This window comes from Schistocerca americana, chromosome 6, assembly GCF_021461395.2.
Source record: "Schistocerca americana isolate TAMUIC-IGC-003095 chromosome 6, iqSchAmer2.1, whole genome shotgun sequence".
Classification (NCBI taxonomy): domain Eukaryota; kingdom Metazoa; phylum Arthropoda; class Insecta; order Orthoptera; family Acrididae; genus Schistocerca; species Schistocerca americana.
The window spans coordinates 586,327,389-586,351,193 of record NC_060124.1 but is presented as its reverse complement, the minus strand read 5'-3'; the positions used below and the strand labels follow the sequence as shown (position 1 = coordinate 586,351,193).

The following is a 23,805-nucleotide window of genomic DNA, read 5'->3' as shown; positions in this document are numbered from 1 at the left end:
TGAAACTTTTAATAACTTGTTAGAATTCGTTCGTCTGTTAAATAATCGAAAAGCATCTATTTCCTTATTCTGTTCCATTCCTGGTTATGTAAAACGAGTAGATAGTTCTTTTCTTCACGTCTTTCTCTGTTACATTGGGATGTGAAGGTCCTAACATCTCTACTACTTTCGTAATGACTTGTATCTTTTATTGTCGTCCAGATGTTCCTTTCATGTTAGTTAATTTTTATTTTACTTTATTTTATTTTATTGTGGAGCCTCAGCGTACAATGAGATGATCTGTAACATAAATTATCTTTCGCTCTGAAAGCGAGACGAAACATCGATATGTCCACGGTCCGGCATCCCGGAAGTATAGTAAAAAACTGGTTTCTGTTTGGTAAACAAAAGCGTAAACGGTCACCGCTCTGAGTAATACGCCTTATTTAGCGAACTGTTTGATGTTCTTCCAGGGTGTGTGATGCCGCCGCCAGTCCTTCCCCCCACTGCGCCCACTCGTCTGGGCGCGGACGTGGACTCCACCCTCAGCTCGGTCGGTGTGGGGGTAGGGATGGGCTAAACTGCGATTTTCCGATACCAGTGATTTCTGTGAATGCTACTTTTCGGTAAGCACGATTCTTAACTGCGATTTATAGCAGTTAAGAGTCGCAGTTAACGAATTTACGACTTGTATCCCTCCGCTATTTCTGCGACTTCTGCGATTTTACTGCTCCTGCGATTTCTGTGACTTTTGCGATTTGTCACCGTAGACATTCCACTGTCATTAGTCACATGTAACAAGTGAACTCTGTCAGTGCAACCGAGAAATATGTTCCCGTCTGTATAGGCGATTATTTGTCGGGTCCTAATGTAACGTTTGAATAACCCAAGCGACAAAAAAGTTACGTGAATTGGTATTATTAATATTTCCAACCGTTCTTCCTTAGTCGTTATATGATATACGAAAGATAAGCCTGCCCTCAGATAAAATTTCATCTCAACAAAACAGTCAGTATTAAGTATGTTTTACGTATGTTCTTCCTTTGGCTTTAGTTTTATACAAATGGAACAAGTGTGGAAATATTGATAGTGTGATGTTGAGAATCATAACACAAATTACCACACAGGACATAAGATTTCATGTTTAGCATACGGATTCCAACCACGTCTTTACGTTCACAAGCATCTGAACCATATTGTCAGTCATTCAATATAGCGACAATTCACAATATGACTGACAGCATAAATGGAAAAGTTGCCGTCAGAAGTTGGTTAGTTTCTAAGTTTGTGAATGAACATAGGGACATCGTTTATGCAAAGTGTGAAATCTAACACCCTCCCCCCCCCCCCCCCCCCCCCACACACACACACAAACACAGCCCACTACAATCTCATCAAACAGCTGAGAAATTGGCCAACCTAGTAGCAGGCATTAGAAAAAGGCTATTAAAATTTTATGGTCACTTCTCTAGGCTTCCCAAAACAAGACTTACGCACAAAATTGTTAAATACATAGAAGGAACAAAATGGAGAGAGGAAAAATCAGAGCAGTCTATAAAAAAAGGAAAAAGAATCAAGAAGCTTTGCGTGATGCCTGGATACAAGAGGTCAAAAAGGACCTACAAAAAGTTCATATAAATTATTTACATATTTTGGACAGAAAGGTATTCAAGCAGAAAGTTAACATATGGGAAGTTAAGGCAGAGAACGAAGCTCCGAAGGAAGGAGAAACAAAATGGACAGAGGAAAGGATTGGAGCCCGTGCGGAAAAAAATGGGAGCTGTGTGGATATAAAGGAAAAAGAATCAAGAAGCTTTGCGTGATCAACAGGGTCTAATGGCACGTGATAACAGTAATATTAATGGAATATTTGAAAATACTGACAAAAGTTTAACTGCGTGTGGTACTGTCGGAAAAAATATCCGTCTTGTGAATACAGTTTGGTAAAAGTTACACAGTAGACATCAGATTGCATTTTTAGAAATTTATGTACGATAAATGTGTGAAACACACATCATCTGTTTTCTGAAATTACCCTGCAGTATTAGCTTTTATGTCCGCCGCTTGTGGTCTCTCGAGCACAGGGTCTCGGGTTCGATTCCCGGCGGGGACAGGGATTTTCACCTGCCCAGAGATGACTGGCTGTTGCTGTGTCGTCTTCTTCATCATCATTCATCCCCATTACGGTCGGAGGAAGGCAGCGGTAAACCACCTCCATTAGGTCCTTGCCGAGTCTTTGTGGGTCTCCCGCATAGTTCCCCTAGGCTCTGTTAAGCAGCACGAGACTTTATTTCCATTTCCATTAGGTTTTATCATGAGGAGTGTGTTTAAATATGTCACGAAAATTCCAGGCTACGCTATAGATCTGTCTGTTAGCACAACGTTTATTTGGCCTTCACATTCCTCGGCTGCAACAATTCTCAACCGCTTCTCGGTTCATTTCTTCGACCATAAGCATGTAATACCTGTTCCCGTGATATCACCAAAGTCAAGCGCTGTCGGGCGTGGTCGGCACTTGGATGGGTGACTATCCGGGCCGCCATGCGCTGTTGCCATTTTTCGGGGTGCACTCACCTTCGCGATGCCAATTGAGGAGCTACTCGACCGAATAGTAGCGGCTTCGGTCAAGAATACCATCATAACGACCGGGAGAGCGGTGTGCAGACCCTACGCCCCTCCTATCCGCATCCTCAACTGAGGATGACACGGCGGTCGCGTGGTCCCGGTAGGCCACTCGTGGCCTGAAGACGGAGTAAGCATGTAATAGATCCATACCGCGACACACACGGTTCTTAGAAAGAAGTACGGACGTTGGACAACAGTTGGCGTACGGCATCTGATGTTAACTGCGGTCTGTAGTTACTACTTGCGACTTCCAGCTGCAAATTGTAACAGAAAACTCTGTTGATAGCGCGTCACTAAGAAAAACCGTAGTACGAACTTATGCCGTCAGATGGCACACGGCGTTGAATGTTATCTTCGGCTTTGCTACTTCCGACTGATCATTGAAATCGCAGCTAGACAAAAGGTTCACAGGAAAAAGTACGAAATTCCGCCATGGTTCACAGGAAGAAATACTAAATTCGGCCAACAGATGACACACGGCGTTGAATGTTAAATGTTACTTCCGACTCATATTTGTGACTGAACTCGCAGCCAGTTTCTTTAAAGTTTTTATTGTGATACCTATGACTTCTCAATCACTGTGATTTTTACACTACTGGCCATTACAACTGCTACATCAAGAAGAAATACAGATGATAAACGGGTAGTCATTGGACAAATATATTATACTAGAACTGACATGTGATTACATTTTCACGCAATTTGGGTGGATAGATCCGGAGAAATCAGTACGCAGAACAACTACCTCTGGCCGTAATAACGGCCTTGATACGTCTGGGCATTGAGTCCAACAGAGCTTGGATGGCGTGTACAGGTACAGCTGCCCAAAGCTTCAACACGATACCACAGTTCATCAAGAGTAGTGACTGGCGTATTGTGGCGAGCTAGTTGCTCAGCCACCAAGTTTTCAATTGGTGAGAGATCTGGAGAATATGCTGACCAGGGCAGCAGTCGAACATTTTCTGTATCCAGAAAGGCCCGTACAGGACCTGCAACATGCGGTCGTGCATTATGCTGCTGAAATGTAGGGTTTCGCAGGGATCGAATGAAGGGTAGAGCCACGGGTCGTAACACATCTGAAATGTTACGTCCACTGTTCAAAGTGCCGTCAATGCGAACAGGAGGTGACCGAGACGTGTAACCAATGGCACCCCATACCATCACGCCGGGTGATACGCCAGTATGGCGATGACGAATGCAAGCTTCCAATGTGCGTTCACCGCGATGTCGCCAAACACGGATGCGACCATCATGACGCTGTAAACAGAACCTGGATTCATCCGAAAAAATGAAGTTTTGCCATTCGCAGACCCAGGTTCGTCGTAGAGTACACCATCGCTGTGATGCAGCGTCAAGGGTAACCACAGCCATGGTCTCCGAGCTAATAGTCCATTCTGCTGCAAACGTCGTCGAAATGTTCGTGCAGATGGTTGATGTCTCGCAAACGTCCCCATCTGTTGACTCAGGGATCGAGACGTGGCTGCACGATCCGTTACAGCCATGCGGATAAGATGCCTGTCATCTCGACTGCTAGTGATCCAGCACGGCGTTCCGTATTACCCTCCTGAACCCACCGATTCCATACTCAGCTAACAGTCATTGGATCTCGACCAACGCGAGCAGCAATGTCGCGATACGATAAACCGCAATCGCGATAGGCTACAATCCGACCTTTATCAAAGTCGGAAACGTGATGGTACGCATTGTTCCTCCTTACATGAGGCATCACAACAACGTTTCACCAGGCAACGCCGGTCAACTGCTGCTTGTGTGTGAGAAATCGGCTGGAATCGTTCCTCATGTCAGTACGTAGTAGGTGTCGCCACCGGCGCCAACCTCGCGTGATTGCTCTGAAAAGCTAATCATTTGCATATCACAGCATCTTCTTTCTGTCGGTTAAATTTCGCGTCTGTAGCGCCTCATCTTCATGCTGCATCAATTTTAATGGCCAGTGGTGTAGCAGATAGGTGAGTTCTTGCTTCATCGCTATGTGGGGCATTCGGAGGCAGTGAGTTCCAGTTCCAGCGGGAGGGCAGCAAGTGGGCCAGCCACTCCGCTACGTGCCCCGCACACAGCCACAGACACGGCCGGGCACCGGGACTCGACGCGCGCGTCCGCAGCCAAACACGGCGTGATGGCGGGCTTGGCCGTGACGCCGGCACCCGCGTGCACCTGCGCTGCCGGCCGCAGTAACCTACCGCTCACAGCGTCGGCCCTCGCCACGCACACTGAATGCCGAGTGGAAAAAGCGGTGTCTTCCAGGCCAGTCGCTCTGCAATTGGTCAAGGGCAATTTTCACCTGCCGTATAGACGGATCGACCAGGATATTACGACCACCTAAACCCGTCCAGGCGATGCGTTATCTGGGGCCCTATCCTGTATCTTTCCGCCATTGTGCCGATCGTTTTGGTACTCAAGACCACCGAACGGTCTAGTACTCGAATTCGACTCCCATCATTATTCAGCATGCATTTCGGTAGCGATACCGTTCGGGTCTAGAGAACCGAAGCGCTGTTGTCGGTTCGCGTCGCGCAAGCCGATCAAAAGCAAGCGGCCGCACATCGGCGCATGCGCACTGCAGCGCGCACAGCGCCACCAACACAAGGCGGCTAGCAGACGACACAGGCGCGCTATTCTTCGCACTACCAAACTTGCGTTTTCGCAGTACGGAGTATTGCTAAAATACCAGCGGAAATGTCGAACGAAAATGAGATTGGTAGGTTCACAGTTTAGTGACCCAGAAAGATTGCTAACGATTGCTATTGTGATTGTCGTTTATGGGTAATTCATTTGAAACAATAACAGCAACCCTGGATATGGAGAGGCACTTATTACTGTACAGTTATTGCCAGTATTTGTAGCCTGTGCTAAAAGAATAAGAAGATAAACAGAATGTAGTGATAACTCTCTCCTAGAAATCCAAATGATGAAGTGGCCTATTTCCCTATACGATACGTCAACGATTTCCGTCTTAAAAATAAAATTGAAAAAACGCGTTTTCGAGAGCTCCTGCAGTTTGTCGAAGTTTGTAACATGCATCTCATGATTGAAAATATTTTGTATGTGGTGCCACAGTCTAAAAACATTACGGCAGAGACCTTTCATCTCTGTCTACTGTTGTTGAGGATTCGATCGCAGATAAAGACTTGTGACAAGCAAGATCATGAAGATGACTGCTGCTAGTTACATTCCCAGTAATTTAAGTTGTGCTCATAGATTCCTGTCTAGCCGCTATACTCGGAAATCACTACATATTCGGAAAAAATGGTGAATTATTTGTGACAAGAAAAAATATAAAGGTCACTGTCGGTTGTTTCACTCACAGCAATTTCGTCTCCAACAATTTCATATTTCATATTTTAAACACACAGAAATCACGAAATCATTACTGAGGAAGTGCGCCCTTACATGTAAGTAATATGGCAGAAAAATCTTAACGAATAACGATGTCTCAGAACGTGTTGCATATATGAACAGGAAAAAAAGAAAATTTCATCCATCCATGCGTGAACCCGTGTCCTTACATGTAGCAATCCCGCGCGCTAACCACTTTTTTTTTGGGTGTAGTGGAGCAGTGGGGGCTCGGGGAGCAAAGTGGGGTGGCGTCGAAACCCGAGGCCTGGCCACAGTGTCCCCCTCACCACCACCGAGCCTGTGGTGCTTAGAGAAGTGGGAGACACAGGAATCAACCGAAATCCAAAACCTCTCGGTACAATTGTCGTAAAATCGGTGGAAGGACCGTTCGGTAACAACTCTCAGAAGCTTACTGAATAGGATATTTCGATAAAGAACAGAAAATGACGTCACTACCGAAACGAACAAACTACACCGATCGAGATGAACGATACAGAATAGAGCCCCTGGCGAGAGATGGCTGCTACTGAGACACATGCGCGGCGCATCTAGTATCAGTGAGCGTGCTGCCCGCGCGTAGAATGAGGGCCGGCCGCGGTGGCCAGGCGGTTCTAGGCGCTTCAGTCCGGAAACGCGCGACTGCTACGGTCGCAGGTCCGAATCCTGCCTCGGGCGTGGATGTGTGTGATGTCTTTAGGTTAGTTAGGTTTAAGTAGTTCTAAGTTCTAGGGTACTGATGACCTCAGATGTTAAGTCCCATAGTGCTCAGAGCCATTTTGAACCATCGTCACTGGACGTTGGTGCAATGGCAGAGCGTTGTATGGTCTTGTGAATCCCGATACCTTCTTCATCTTGCACATGGCAGGGCGCGAATCCATCGTTTTCCAGGGGAAAAGCTCCTTGACACGTGTACTGTGGGACAGTGACAAGCAGACGGTGGCTCGATTATGTCATGGAGAACATTCACGTGGGCATTGATGGGTCCAGTGAAGCTCTTTCACGGCACCATGACGGCTAAGGAGTATCGTACACTGGTTGCAGGCGACATACACCCCTTCATGTCGAACATGTTTCCCGACAGCAGTGGCATTTTTCAACAACATAATGCGCTATGTCACTAGGCCAGGCGTGTTATGCAGTGATCACATTTGTGAAATCGAACTGGACTCTTCGCTCTGGTGGGTACATTGTAAAGTGCTCGGGTCCTCCCCTGGACGATGTCCGTGTAGTGCCGGAGAAGTTTCTTCTCGAGACTGTCCCACTGTGGAACGGCGGCCATCTGGTGTGTGAATGAGGATCCCACAGAACACGCGCTGCGAATTCCAGCAGCTCCCAACCGTCTCAGTTGCTTTCGCGTCAGCAGATAACACAGGTCAGTCCATCTCTTCTACATCTACATCTACATCTACATCCATACTCCGCAAGCCACCTGACGGTGTGCGGCGATGGGTACCTTGAGTACCTCTATCGGTTCTCCCCTCTATTCCAGTCTCGTATTGTTCGTGGAAAGAAGGATTGTCGGTATGCTTCTGTGTGGGCTCTAATCTCTCTGATTTTATCCTCATGGTCTCTTCGTGAGATATACGTAGGAGGGAGCAATATACTGCTTGACTCTTCGGTGAAGAAATGTTCTCGAAACTTCAACAAAAGCCCGTACCAAGCTACTGAGCGTCTCTCTTGCAGAGTCTTCCACTGGAGTTTATCTATCATCTCCCTAACGCTTTCACGATTACTAAATGATCCTGTAACGAAGCGCGCTGCTCTCCGTTTGATCTTCTCTATCTCTTCTATCAACCCTATCTGGTACGGATCCCACACTGCTGAGCAGTATTCAAGCAGTGGGAGAACAAGCGTACTGTAACCTACTTTGTTTTCGGATTGCATTTCCTTAGGATTCTTCCAATGAATCTCAGTCTGGCATCTGCTTTACCGACGATCAACTTTATATGATCATTCCATTTTAAATCACTCCTAATGCGTACTCCCAGATAATTTATGGAATTAACTGCTTCCAGTTGCTGACCTGCTATACTCGTGTTGTAGCTAAATGATAAGGGATCTATCTTTCTATGTATTCGCAGCACGTTACACTTGTCTACATTGAGATTCAATTGCCATTCCCTGCACCATGCGTCAATTCGCTGCAGATCCTCCTGCATTTTAGTACAAATTTCCAATGTTACAACCTCACGATATACCACAGCATCATCCGCAAAAAGCCTCAGTGAACTTCCGATGTCATCCACAAGGTCATTTATGTATATTGTGAATAGCAACGGTCCTACGACACTCCCCTCTGGCACACCTTAAATCACTCTTACTTCGGAAGACTTCTCTCCATTGAGAATGACATGCTGCGTTCTGTTTATCGAGGAACGCTTCAATCCAATCACACAGTTGGTCTGATGGTCCATATGCTCTTACTTTGTTCATTAAACGACTGTGGGGAACTGTATCGAACGTCTTGCGGAAGTCAAGAAACACGGCATCTACCTGGGAACCCGTGTCTATGGCCCTCTGAGTCTCGTGGACGAATAGCGCGAGCTGGGTTTCACACGATCGTCTTTTTCGAAACCCATGCTGATTCCTGCAGAGTAGATTTCTAGACTCCAGAAAAGTCATTATACTCGAACATAATACGTGTTCCAAAATTCTACAAGTGACCGACGTTAGAGATATAGGTCTATTGTTCTGCACATCTGATCGACGGGGATGGCCTGTGCCCTTTTCCAACACTTTGGAACGCTAGGATCTTCTAGAGACCTACGGTACACCGCTGCAAGAAGGGGGTAAGATCCTTCGCGTACTCTGTGTAAAATCGAACTGGTATCCCATCAGGTCCAGCGGCCTTTCCTCTTTTGAGCGATTTTAATTGTTTCTCTATCCCTCTGTCGTCTATTCCAGCCATCTCGGCGAAGATGTACACGATTTATACGCTCTTGTTCATAAGTATCTCCTGGTCTTCTGAAGACGATTGCACGGGAACTACGAAACCTCCTAGATAAAAGTAACATGTCATTGCACTGAGCCTTTCTCCAAGTTTTCAACTCACACTACAGTTGCTAAAATATCGGCAGCACTTGTGACGCGCCACATATTTATACAGCTAAAAGAACACATCGGTTCGTGCGGTTGGAGGTGAAAAAGACACCGCGCGAGCAGCCCGATTCTGAATTCTGTTCATTGAGTTGCCTACCCGCAGGCGCGAATTAATTCACTGGGAGAATACGGAGCGGATAGTTTGTCGGCATGTACTATCTCTCGGTGTGCCGTTCGTCAAAATATCGCCATTTGAAATTTGGTGCAATGCTCTGTACTACTGGCGTCTTCCATTTTTCTGTACGTCTCGTAGTTTTCGCGTTGTAGTCCTCCTAAACCCTGTACGTACTTGTGAACAACTTGTTTTAGATGCTACGAGGCTTATGGTAACGCGACAGTCTGTACCATCGAGAGATGCCGTGATGGATGAAGGCGCCCCTATAGAAGGTGAGTTGCTCCAGTTTCGCTTCGAGACGTCGAAACGAGTTTATCTGCAAGTACAAAGGCACATAACGTTGTTAAGTTACATCAATAGATGACAGCGGAAAAATGCTCCTATCCGAGCACAAAAAACGCGAATATGTTCCTGTTTATTTAAAAGACGCCGACTGAAAAGTGGGGAACGAGCTGCCTCATCCTAACTTCGTCAACACCTTTAAGTATCTTCCCAAAAAGTTTGGCACGCGATCATATTTGGCTTCCTTCTTAGCGTGCATCTCACCTCTAACTCCCACAAGCTCCCCTAGCTGTAACTCGCTCATATCCACTAGTCTGTCGCTCTAAGTCGCGACACACCCAACCACTCCCAACTGCCCACTCTCACTCACTAATTCAACTCAGTTCATTGTCATAATCATTTTGTCTCCTGTGCCACCGCCAATGTCTCCGTCGTTGTGTCCTCCTGGTATTGCCTCCTCTCACTGTCACGGTCTCCCCCTTGCTCTCTCTTACTGTTACTGTCTCGTTCGTTCCTCCCCGCTGCTGCTGTCTCTTCTCGTTGCCACTCTCTTCCTCCTTTTGTCATTGTCATAGACTCTGTCTCTCATTATCACTGGTTGTCACCCACTTCCACCTCCTCCTTCTCTTTATTCCTCCTCCCCCCCCCCCTCCCGGCACTGTCTCCTTCACTCTTTTCGTAGCACTGTTCTGGCACTGTTATCTATATTCCACTGGCACGGTGTCCCTCTCTTTTTCTCACAGTATCCTTGCCGCCTTCGCTCTTTCTATACGACATCCGTTGTCTACCACCTTCCAGTGTGTACTACTTTTCTGTGTCTTTCCTACTGCCACTGTGTCATTCGCTCTCAGCATAACAAAGCACGAAAGTCTCTGCGTGCCACAATTTTGCGAACATTTTTAGACGAGGGGGAGTTGGAAAATAAGTTTCTCCTGTCGACTGTGGGCAGAGTTGTACGATACGGGCGAAAGACGACGCGGCGGTGAACGCGCACGTGGAAGACACAGATACACCAGTGGGTAGAGGTCGGCCGCGATCAAGCAGGTGGCGCTGTCGCAGTGCCTGCGCAAAGCGGAGGTCAGCCGCTCAGTCTTTTCCCGGAGCTATGGAGAGAGGGTGCGTTTTGGAGTCCTGGTCAGAGGCGGAAGTGAGAGCTGTTATCCGCTATAAATTGGCCCGTGGAGTATCAGGTAGAGAAATTCATAACCGCCTTATTGAGATGTATGGGTCAGGTGTGAAGTCGAGCAAATAGTGCGGAGACGGTGTCAGCAATTCAGTGATGGACGTCAGCAAGTGCAAGACATACCGAGACCTGGACGGACGCGCACGGTCACTACAGATGCAAATGTCAGGAAGGTGGATGAGACGATTAAAGCGAACCGGCGTATCACCATTGATGGAGTAGAACTTGGAATCGGACATGAGCGAACTCACAAGATCATCCACGACATTCTTCGACACAGGAAGGTGTCAGCACGAAGGGTGGCCCGCCAACTAACCCCGACAAACATGGAACAACGCATGGCGTTCAGCCTGGAACAGCTCGTACGTTACCATGAATCTGGCAATGGCCTTCTGTTTCGGATTGTGACGGGCTATGAAACGTGGGTCCACCATTACACGCCCGAATCGAAGGCCGCATTCATGGAGTGGAAACATCCGTCATCACCTGTCCGGAAGAAGTTCAAAAGCACTCCGTCTACAGGTAAAGTGCTACTCACCGTCTTGTGGGACCCCAAAGGAGCTTCGCTGCTGGACTTTCTGGAGGATGCAACAATCAATGCTGCGCGGTACTGTGCCACTCTGTCGAAATCGAAAGAGGTGATTCGGAAAAAGCGGTCTGGCCTTCTCAGATCTGACGTTCTGCTGTTGGATGACAATGCGAGACCACACACGGCGACGGCAACGCAAAACCATATTGCGACTCTTGGTTGGGGGCGCCTACACCATCTCGCCTTACAGTCCGGATCTCGCACCAAGTCACTTCCATCTGTTTCCTGCTTTCAAGAAGACTGTCGGCGGTAAGCGCTTTGGCAGCAATTCTGACGTCAAACAAGCCGTTCAACGCTTCTTCCGTATGCAACGCTCTGATTTTTTTCCTGGAAGGCTTTTTGAAGCCTATAAAGCGGTATGACAAATGTCTCAATGTACTTGGAAATTATGTAGAAAAATAAAGATACATCTTTAATGTCTCATTCTCTTTTTTTTTTTACCTTTCACACATAGCTCTGACCACAGTCGACAGGGGAAACTTATTTTCCAGCTCCCCCACGTAGATGCTGAGGAAAGCAGACTGAGGCAGCTGGTTTCCCACTCTTCAGTCAGTCTTTTGCATGTGCTTCAGTATCAAAACACGTAGTTCCCAGAATTATTGTGGTGATAACAGAAGTACTTTAAAACATATTTCTCCGTGCTGCGTCACTTTATAAACTACCTTTTTGCTTTATACGGGATTTTACTTGCGTATTTTACGTCTACAAATAGAGTAACTTTGAACTTATGTATATTGGAAACGGATAAAGCTATAAAGGAGAAATTCAAGGTTGTCCGACATCGGGATGTCAGAAATGTATGTAAAGATTAGGGCTATTTGCTGTGCATAGGCCTCCTGGAGCACCAAAATCACGTTTTTGTGGATGTTTCTCAAGATTTTTGAAAATGGGAAGACAGCACTTCTAGATAAGCGCCTATAGAATGTACCGATAAAATCTGAGCAATTTTATATGGTTTTTGTTATTTACATTTTGCCTCACATCGGATTTTACGTTTAGAAGATGGGTAACTTTGGAATGGATAAACACATCAAGAAAATCGGGATCTTAGAAATGCATCATAAAAATTTCAACAACTTTCTGTGCATAGCCGTCCTGGAACCCGCGGCTCGGTTTTGGTACGAAATAACGACAAAAAAAACTCTTTTTTGTGGCTTTCGAAGGAACCCCCAGTGAACTATTGGTGCCCCCATAAACTCTTTACGGCCCACCGTAGACCACATCAGATACAAAAAGAACCAACCGACTTTTCCATCTGCCTAAGCTGTAGGAAGTGTAACACACTCATACTTTGACCCTGTACTCCTGGACAGTGAGACCGAGACGATCCCTGCGTTGGGTATACAAACTGTCCCTAGCCCAAGGGCTGTCCAAAACACTTGATCCTACCTTTCTACCACTAGTAGAACACGACGTGCAAGCCCAGGCGTTTTGGAACATATTAGGAACGCTGCTGTTACATGCGTACCGAGATCGAAACAAGTATGGTTATTACGAACGGAGCTCGATACTGTTCTAACGATATTAAAATGCTGTCGGAAAGGCACTACAGTGAAGTAACGCTTGTTGATGTTGGCGTCGCAAGTTCCACTGAAGCATGTCAGAGAGCGCCGAGACTGAGAGGCTCGTGTGGAGTTAACCACACATTTCAAGAGGAGCGGGCGCTGCAATGTTCACTCGCTTTCGATGAATTTGTTCTCTCAGTAGACCGTCAAGAACAAAGAATTTTGTGGTGCAGATAACCGGATCTGATCCATATGAACGAACCACACAAAACAAGGCAACGTTAGCGACGCTTTTGATCATACTGCAACATGCACAGTAAACAACAAAGAAATTCCTGTGTCTACGTTGCAAGTAGGCTGTTTAGGATTTTATGCTAGTAACGCCACGTAGCGCTCTGCATGAAAATCACTGACTTTGCTTTGTGCAGTGTGTGGCTGGTTGGCATTGTTGAAATATTCTCTATTGTAGTGTTGGGCAGTTGGGTGTGAACAGCGCGTACCGTTGCGCAGTTGGAGGTGAGCCGCCAGCAGTGGTGGATGTGGGGAGAGAGATAGCAGAATTTTAAGAGAGGACGATCTGGACGTGTGTCCGCCAGAAAGAGTAAATTTGTAAGACAGGATGTCATGAACCGATATATATATATATATATATATATATATATATATATATATATATATATATATATATATATATAATGACTTTGGAACACTATTAAGGTAAATACATTGTTTGTTCTCTATCAAAATCTTTCATTTGCTTACTATGCCTATCAGTAGTTAGTGCCTTCAGTAGTTAGAATCTTTTATTTAGCTGGCAGTATTGGCGCTCGCTGTTTCGCAGTAGTTCGAGTAACGAAGATTTTTGTGAGGTAAATGATTCGTGAAATGTATAAGTTACTGTTAGTCAGGGCCATTCTTTTGTAGGGATTTTTGAAAGTCAGATTGCGTTGCGGCTAAAAATATTGTGTGTCAGTTTTGTGTTGATTAGAATAAGTAAAGAGCGAAATGTCTGAGTACGTGCAGTTCTGCTCAGCTGTTTGAAAATCAAATAACGTAAGAGGTTTATCAGCACAGTAATTCATAAATTTTTCTAAGGGGACGTTTCGACGTCTGCGTTTACTCCCACGTCTACACCCTGCAATCTACATATACACCTGTCCCCATGCAGGCCTACCTATATCTCTGCGAAAGGCTGTCAGCGTTCACACTCACGATTGTATGAAAAATTTACAAGAATCTAAAATGGAAGAACATTTGCGGAATGAAATAACTTATTACGCGCCAACAGCAACCTGCCAAGCCCGATGCCAAGTCTAACTTTACGTCGTGTCAACTTCCACCTCTACACCTTCCGCTTTTACCATGCAGTAAGATACAGCCAGTGAGGATGGGGCTAATTCTCATACTCTCGCACCCGAGAGAATCGATCCAGGCGAAATTCCGCTTCACACCCTGCGACTTTTAGTTTTCTACCATACCGTAACAACCAGTTGTAAGTGGCTATCACCGCTCTTTTTAACCTGCCCCAGACGTCTAAGTTATTATTAGCAATGAAAATAACGTTCTCCGCACAAGCTGCACACAGCCTCTCGCACCTTGAATTTTATCTGTGACCACTTCATGTTGTTGCTCTCATGATCTGATACAGGTTCAAATGACTCTGAGCACTATGCGACTTAACATCTGATTCATCAGTCCCCTAGACTTGGAACTACTTAAACCTAACTAACCTAAGGACAGCACACACATCCATGCCCGAGGCAGGATGCGAACCTACGACCGTAGCAGCAGCGCGGTTCCAGAATAAAGCACCTAGAACCGCTCGGCCACAGAGGCCGGCTTTTGATGCAGCTCTCCATGCTACTCTACCCTGTGCGAGCCTCTTAATACCCGAATAACTACTGCAACCTACATTTTCCTGAATCTGCTTACCATATTCATCCTTTCTATCCAATTCTATTCACAACCTGCTCAATAGTTACATGACCTACCCATATAATTTTCAGCATTCCTCCGTATCACCACATTTCAAAGGCTTCTATTCTCTTCGCGTCTGAACTTTTCGCCATCCACGTATCACTGCCATAGAAGCCTACTACTCCAGAGAAACACCTCCAGAAAAGGGTTCGTAACATTTAAATCTATAGCAGCTACCTCAGACTGTCAGAAGAACAGTGATCTCTATATCTGTGTAAAAAGTGTTCCATAACGGAAGCCCAAAAAGCAGCTGATACTGATGTATCAACCACGATGTGGAAATAAAACTTTATTTTGGAAGCCTTTCTAGTTTTAAATCTATATTCGATGTTAAGAAACTTCTCGTCTTAGAGAGCGCCTTTCTTGCAATTGCTAGACCACAATTTTACAACAATCTATAAACTAATCCCGATAATGTAGCGTAGAAAAATGTATTTTTACTGTGCATATTAACTCGTATTTATACCTTTTTTTTAGTAAAAACTCCTATTTCGGCCAACTTATCCCGTAATAGGTCAATGTCGGCAAACTTTTGCCAAAAATGCACATGCACCGTGTCAAATAAGATCGTGATCAGATTAATCAGTAGACATATGAATTTCACAACAAACTAAAACCTGTAGACTTTTTTGTCATCAGTCTTCTGACTGGTTTGATGCGGCCCGCCACGAATTTGTCTCCTTTGCCAACCTCTTCGTCTCAGAGTAGCACTTGCAACCTACGTCCCGTATGTATTCCAAGCTCTGTCTTCCTCTACAGCTTTTGGCCTCTACAGCTTCGATGGGAGTCATTCCCTGATGTCTTAACAGATGTCCTATCATCCTGTCCCTTCTCCTTGTCAATGTTTTCCACACATTCCTTTCCTCTCCGATTCTGCGCAGAAACTCCTAATTCCTTACCTTATCAGTCTACCTAATTTTGAACATTCGTCTGCAGCACCACATTTCAAATGGTTCGGTTCTCTTCTGTTCCGGTTTCCCCACAGTCCTACATACATTATATGTGAACAACAGGGAAATAGGATTACAGTTAATAATACAGGGTGTATAAAAAATCATCCGATTTATAAAAAATCGTAACTATTATGTTATTTGAGATATGTGTATGAAAAGAACAAAACTCGAGTTTTACATAGTTCCCGCTAGGTAGCAGCAGTGTGGGCCCACTTCAGTTCTAGTAAAAATGGTGTCGGGACAACGGAAAGAGTTTTGTGTTCTACGTTTTGTCAGGTCAGTAATAACTGTTCGGTGTGACTTTCGTACTAGGTATGGTGTGGCTCCTCCTTCAGCACAGAGCATTAGACAATGGAATGAAAGGTGCAGCGCGCCACGGACGCCGGCTGGCGGGAGCCGTATCACGCTATGGAAGACATTCTCCTACGCTTGCATTGGACCTGTGACAGTAATCGTAGACACGCTGACAGCTGCGAACCACCTGCGTCCCTTTATGCTTGATGTCTTCCTCAATGGCGACGTCATCTTTCAGCTGTATAACTGTCCGTGTCTCGGAGCGAGAACTGTGGTACAGTGGCTTGTAATCTCCCAAAAGATAATAATATAATTTTCTATAATTCACATTCAGCGTAACATCCCAATAAATGAATTCCGTAACCTACCAATAATAAAATGTGACTAATCTCTCAATAAAATTGTGGCTCACTTATAACCTTTCAATAATTGACTGTGAATTTAAACTGCTAAATTTTGGACGTCAGCAGTGCTGCGTCATGGCCCTGAAAGATCATTCTGAATAAATAGAAAACTTTTACCGCAATAAGGTCGCCGGATAACGCGTATATATCTGCTCCTATAAGACATTTTTCTGGTACAGCTCAGTGCAATGCTGGCCGATAGATTTGTCATGTATAAAAAAGAAACAACTGATTTTTCTTTACAATAATCGGGATGACCGTGGATTGGAGAAATTATTAAATTCTTTAAATTGAGATGAATGATTGTCAAACGTTAATTTTTATTAGAAGATTATTATTAAGAGATTTTTAAAAACATTTACATAGGACTTGGTATAACAATACTACATTTGCGCGACGCTGCTTTTACCTTATACTACAACGCTCGGGCACCGCCATCGCTCTCCACGACCGGCCCAGCCAACTCGGTACACCAGACCGATAGCTACTACTACTAGAACTGCTACACAGTTCCTACTGCTGACAACACTGCTCCCTGGTCTGAGATTCTCTTCTAGCTTACATATCGCAGGCAGCACGTGGGCAATCCATCGAAATTACATCTGCTCGAGTGCGCTAGCAACAAATTCCTTAATCATGGACCTCTTACAGGCTTGAGGAGCATTATAGTGAACTCACGATGACGTAAATCTTTGGAACCCATCTGGGTGGCTATCGGGTGCCATCACCGCGAACCCAAATCAGGGGCCCGTTACTTAGGAGAATTACATGACCTGTGCTTAGACGGCTAATGCAGCGTACCTCTACAGACCTACGAGCAAAGTGTCGAATCCCTGATACCCAGAATCACTGATTTATTTCGTTCCAAAGAGGAACAAAAGAAGCTATTAAGCAGGTCGCCATAACGTTTTGGTCCATCACTGTATACAGGGTGTTACAAAAAGGTACGGCCAAACTTTCAGGAAACATTCTTCACACACAAAGAAAGAAAATATGTTATGTGGACGTGTCCGGAAATGCTTACTTTCCATGTTAGAGCTCATTTTATTACTTCTCTTCAAATCACATTAATCATGGAACGGAAACACACAGCAGCAGAACGTACCAGCGTGACTTTAAACACTTTGTTACAGGAAATGTTCAAAATGTCCTCCGTTAGCGAGGATACATGCATCCACCCTCCGTCGCATGGAATCCCTCATGCGCTGGTGCAGCCCTGGAGAATGGCGTATTGTATCACAGCCGTCCACAATACGAGCACGGAGAGTCTCTACATTTGGTACCGGGGTGGCGTAGACAACAGCTTTCATATGCCACCATAAATGAAAGTCAAGAGGGTTGAGATCAGGAGAACGTGGAGGCCATGGAATTGGTCCGCCTTTACCAATCCATCGGTCACCGAATCTGTTGTTGAGAAGCGTACGAACACTTCGACTGAAATGTGCAAGAGCTCCATCGTGCAGGAACCACATGTTGTGTCGTACTTGTAAAGGCACATGTTCTAGCAGCACAGGTAGAGAATCCCGTATGATAACATGATAACGTGCTCCATTGAGCGTAGGTGGAAGAACATGGGGCCTAATCAAGACATCACCAACAATGCCTGCCCAAACGTTCACAGAAAATCTGTGTTGATGACGTGATTCCACAACTGCGTGCGGATTCTCGTCAGCCCACACATGTTGATTGTGAAAATTTACAATTTGATCACGTTGGAATGAAGCCTCATCCGTAAAGAGAACATTTGCACTGAAATGAGGATTGACACATTGTTGGATGAACCACTCGCAGAAGTGTACCCGTGGAGGCCAATCAGCTGCTGATAGTGCCTGCACACGCTCTACATGGTACGGAAACAACTGGTTCTCCCGTAGCACTCTCCATACAGTGACGTGGTCAACGTTACCTAGTACAGCAGCAACTTCTCTGACGCTAACATTAGGGTTATCGTCAACTGCACGAAGAATTGCCTCGTCCGTTGCAGGTGTCCTCGTCCTTCTAGGTCTTCCCCAGTCGCGAGTCATAGGCTGGAATGTTCCGTGCTCCCTGAGACGCCGATCAATTGCTTCGAACGTCTTCCTGTCGGGACACCTTCGTTCTGGAAATCTGTCTCGATACAAAGGGACCACGCCACGGCTATTGCCCCGTGCTAATCCACACATCAGATGGGCATCTGCCAACTCCGTATTTGTAAACATTGCACTGATTGCAAAACCACGTTCGTGATGAACACTAGCCTGTTGATGTTACGTACTGATGTGCTTGATGCTAGTACTGTAGAGCAATGAGTCGCATGTCAACACAAGCACCGAAGTCAACATTACCTTCCTTCGATTGGGCCAACTGGTGGCGAATAGAGGAAGTGCAGTACATACTGAAGAAACTAAAATGAGCTCTAACATGGAAATTAAGCGTTTCCGGACACATGTCCACATAACATCTTTTCTTTATTTGTGTGTGAGGAATGTTTCCTGAAAGTTTGGCCGTACCTTTTTGTAACACCCTGTATAAAGTCGTAAATGATTGCATATTCCGGTCTCCTTTAGGTCACTAAAGTCCGGGCCCTGCAGTCGAGATACAGACGCAACGGGAGCGGCAGCGCGGCCGCAGTTTGCCGTTGTGGGGAACCGGGCGACCCGCCACGCCCGCGGTCGCCGACCCCTGGCGGCTCCTCGCAGCCTCTGCGAGTCGCAGTTGGAGGACGCGGTCTGTTCCTGGCCTCTAACTCTCCCTGCCAGCGGCCGCCAGCCGCTAGACGCACGTTACGCATTTCATACCTTCACGCGGTCTTTTGCAACACTTCATTAGTGCATTCATTATTTTAATAATTAGGCCAACTTTTGTGAAAATGCACTCCGAAAATTTTTTGTGCATGGAGGACTCCCCATTTCTTAAATTAAACACTGTTTCGCCTGCTGCCTCAATCAGATCTGTGATTAAGACTAAAGCAACACCAGACCGAGAGGTATTTACACTGAAGCGCCAAAGAAACAGGTATAGGCATGCCTATTCAAATTCACAGATATGTAAACAGCCTGAATACGATGCTACCGTCGGCAACGCCTATATAAGGCAACTGTCTGGCGCGGTTGTTAGATCGGTTACTGCTGCTACAACGGCAGGTTATAAACATTTAAGTGAGTTTGAACGTGGTGTAATAGCCGGAGCACCAGCGATGGGACACAGCATCTCCGAGTTAGCGATGAAGTGGGTATTTTCCCGCACGACCGTTTCACGAGTGTGCCGTGAATATCATGAATCCGGTAAAACATCAAATCTCCGACATCGCTGCGGCTGGAAAAAGATCCTGCAAGAACGGGACCAACGACGTCTGAAAAGAATCGTTGAACGTGACAGAAGTGCAACCCTTCCGCAAATTGATGCTGATTTCAGTGATGCGCCGTCAAGAAGTGTCAGCAGGCGAAACATTCAACGAAACATCATCGATGTGGGCTTTCGGAGCCGAAGGATCACTCGTGTACCCTTGATGACTGCACAACGGAAAGCTTGACACCTCCCGTGGACCCGTCAACAACGACATTGGACTGTTGATGAGTGGAAAGATGTTGCCTCGTCGGACAAGTCTCGCTTCGAATTGTATCGAGTCAATCAATGGACGTGTACGCGTATGAACACAACCTCATGAATCCATGGACCCTGCACGTCAGCAGGGCACTGTTCAAGCTAGTGGAGGTTCTGTAATGGTGTGGAGTGTGCGCAGTTGGAGTGATATGGCACCCCTGATACGCCGAGATGTCTGTGACAGGTGACATAGTATCCTGTCTGATCGCCTGCATTCATTATTGTCGATCATGCAACCCGACGGACTTGGGCAATTCCAGCAGGACAATACGACACGCCACACGTTCAGAATTGCTGCACAGTGGCTCCAGGAACACTCTTTTGAGTTTAAATACTTCCGCTGGCGACCAGACTCCCTAGACATGAACATTATTGAGCATATGTGGGATGCCTGGGAACGTGCTGCCCAGAAGAGATCTCCAGCCCCTCGTAGCCTTACGGATTTATGGGCAGACCTGCAGGATTCATGGTTTCAGTTCCCTCCAGCACTACTTCAGACATTAGTCCAGATCATACCACATCGTGTTGCGGCAGTTCTGCGTGCTCGCGTGGGCCCTACACGATATTTGGCAGGTGTACCAGTTCCTTTGGCTCTTCAGTGTCATATCTTACCTAACTTATAAAGTGTATCGGCTAAGGAACGAAGTTTTTGCACCTCTTCTCTGCTGCTGGCTATTTATCACACTACCAACTATTACTTGTTTCACGTGATGTAGGCCGTCTAACAAGGTTCAAAATATGTCCACATGTACACAACACTCGCCTCTAATGCGGTAGGCAACGTGCGTTTTTATTTTAAGTTTTCCTCTGTAACATATGTGATGTATAAAAGCTGTTCTCTCAACGTGCTATGTTCCTTGATTCAGTTTTTATTTGTATTTAATGTGAAGGCGGTAATGTGTGTCATAAGAGCTACATATTTATCAAGATTACTAGCAGTAATAAATGGCTCTGAGCCATATGGAACTTAACATCTTAGGTCATCAGTCCCCTAGAACTTAGAACTACTTAAACCTAACTAACCTAAGGACATCACACATATCCATGCCCGAGGCAAGATTCGAACCTGCGACCGTAGCAGTCGCGCGGTTCCGGACTGATCGCCTAGAACCGCTAGACCACCGCGGCCGGCTACTAGCAGTAATACTTTTCTTGGTATACAGGAGGAGTTTTCGATGAGTGTGGGAATGTCTTCTGCAAAGTACAAGTAATTTGGAACGTAAAATTCCTGTTAATGATCTTTGCGTGGGTAATGGTTTCCTCAAATAATTTACTTCAGAGCGATTTTGCGGAAATCAGTGACGTCCGGAAACTACGCGACTCAGCTACAGACAGCCGTACGCGGCATGCAGGAAGAAACCGCCGCGCGGAAGACTTCCCTGTTTGACGCCGACAACCGGCGGCTGGCACGTAGCTTTCTGGGCAGGGAAAGTGCGGTGCAGCCCTGGCACGGAGCAAACAGCTTCCGGTGTGTCGGAAGCTACGGCAGTCCGCCGTCTGGTTTCGCTACTGGAAATGTTTGTGCACTCTGCGACCACGGTATCGTCTAGACGAAGTAGGTAAACGAAGTCTTTGCCATGTGGTCAGCTTACGAACGAATTTTTTAGCTGACATTTCAGAGCCACAGAGAAGTAGCGACAGTTATGGAAATATTGGTTGGTTCCAATGGCTCTGAGGACTATGGGACTTAACTGCTGAGGTCATCAGTCCCCTAGAACTTAGAACTACTTAAACCTAACTAACCTAAGGACATCACACACATCCATGCCCGAGGCAGGATTCGAACCTGCAACCGTAGTGGTCGCGCGGTTCCAGACTGAAGCTCCTAGAACCGCTCGGCCACAGCGGCAGACCATGGGGTTGCTATTCGAAATAATATGTACTCACTCCCCTCTACAAGTCCTAGAAATCTGTGACGCGAGTTTCAGAACACCCTCTTTACCGAGCAGGACTAGGAAAGGACGTGACGGTGCTGCGCTGCAGCGGAGACACGCGGTAGCTCCTCTTGTTTATATTAAATCTTGTTGTTTCATTGTTGTGAGTGTAATTTATTATGTTTTAAAAACCTTAATTTCAGAACAATAGTTTGTAAAAAATGTTTTCCCATCTAAGTTTGGTCATAAGTTTTCCAAAAATTGAAACTTGTGGCTTTTATGGCTTGCGGGAGCCTTCGTTTTCTATGGGTACGGGTTGTGTCGCCGCCGTGGGTCTGCTACGGCTGCCTCGGTACCTTGTTCGTTAGTCCGCACACTTACGCAGAAACCATGTTGCAGGTAGAGCGTTGGCGGCTCAGTGCGGAATGCAGCCTAGACGGAACGAGTAGGGCGAGCGGAGTGCAGGAAATCGCAGGTGATTCCTGTGCGTAAGAAGGACAAAAGAACGGACCCGCACAATTGCAGACCAATATCCCCAACATCGGTTTGCTGCAGAGTCCTTATCCTCAGTTCGAATACAATAAACACTTGAGCATGGTTTTAGAAGGCAACGCTTGTGCGGAATTCAACTTGCCCTTTTCTCATATGATTATACTGAGTACTATGGATGAATGGCAACAGGCAGATTCCATATTTGTAGATTTCCAGGAAGCGTTTGATACGATGTCGCATTGCAGGCTCTTAACGATGGTACGAGCATACGGAATGAGTTGGCAGATATCTGCGTGGATCGAAGACTTCTCAGGTAGGCCTAATTGAACCTCGACGGCGAGTGTTCATCGTAGACAAGAGTATCGTCAGGAGAGCCCCACGGAAGTGAGGTAGGACCGCCGTTGTTCGCTATATACACAAGTGATTTGGTGGAGAAGGTGGGCAGTAATGTGCGGTTGTTTTGGTAGTCAGTTTCTATGGGACGAAACTGCTGAAATCACCGGTTCCTACCCTTTCGCAGTAGCCTTTCGCACTACTTTATCTAATGTAAACTAACTAACGCTAAAGCAACACACACGCACACACCTATGCCCGAGCCGGTCGAGGTGGCCAGGCGGTTCTAGGCGCTACAGTCTGGAACCGCGCGACCGCTTCGGTCGCAGGTTCGAATCCTGCCTCGGGCATGGATGTGTGTGATGTCCTTAGGTTGGTTAGTTTTAAGTAGTTCTAAGTTCTAGGGGACTGATGACCTCCGAAGTTAAGTCCCATAGTGTTCAGAGCCATTTGAACCATTTGAACCTATGCCCGAGGGGGACTCGAACCTCCGACCGGGGCAGCCGCGCGGGCCGTGGCAAGGCGCCTTGACCGCGCGGCTGCCCTGCGCGGCTGCGGTTGTTTGCTGATGATGCTGTAGTGTCGTGCTTGACACAATCATATTGTTTAAATATCTGGATGTAACTTTGCAAAGCAATATGAAGTGGAACGAGCACGTCAGGATTGTAGTGGGAAAGGCGAGTGCTCCACTTCCGTTTATTGGGAGGATTGTAGGAAAGAGTGGTTCACCTGTAAAGGAGACGGCATGTACGACGCTAGTGTCACCTATTCTTGATTACTGCTCGTGTGTTTTGGGTGCGGATTGGAAGAAGACGTCGAAGCAATTCAGGGGCGGACTGCTAGATTTGTTAGCTATAGGTTCGATCGGTATGCAAGTCTTACGGTTGATGATACAGGAGCTCAGGTGGGAATCCCTGGAGGGGAAGTGACTTTTTTTTTTTTTTCGAAGAACGATGTCGAGAAAATTTAGAGAACCAGCAACTGAAGCTGACTGCAGAACGATTCCGTAGCCTCCAACATAAATTGCGCCTAAGGTGTAGGAATTTGAGATAGTGGAAATTAGGACTCATACGGAGGATATCAATGATACGAGGGGCTGATGACGTTACTGTCCTGTGAAGAAGAACTGCATGATCTGCTGAACGGAATGAAGAGTCTAATGAGT

General features: G+C 46.2%; 1 protein-coding gene across 1 annotated transcript in view; it reads left to right on the top strand.

The window, feature by feature from the left end:
- Positions 1-4,738: 4,738 nt before the first annotated feature.
- LOC124620301 overlaps positions 4,739-23,805 on the top strand; it is a 170,557-nt gene continuing 151,490 nt past the window's right edge. Inside the window, exon 1 of the mRNA XM_047146973.1 lies at positions 4,739-4,866. Within this exon, the coding sequence (XP_047002929.1) occupies positions 4,739-4,866 (128 nt within the window). The remainder of the gene's footprint in view (positions 4,867-23,805) is intronic.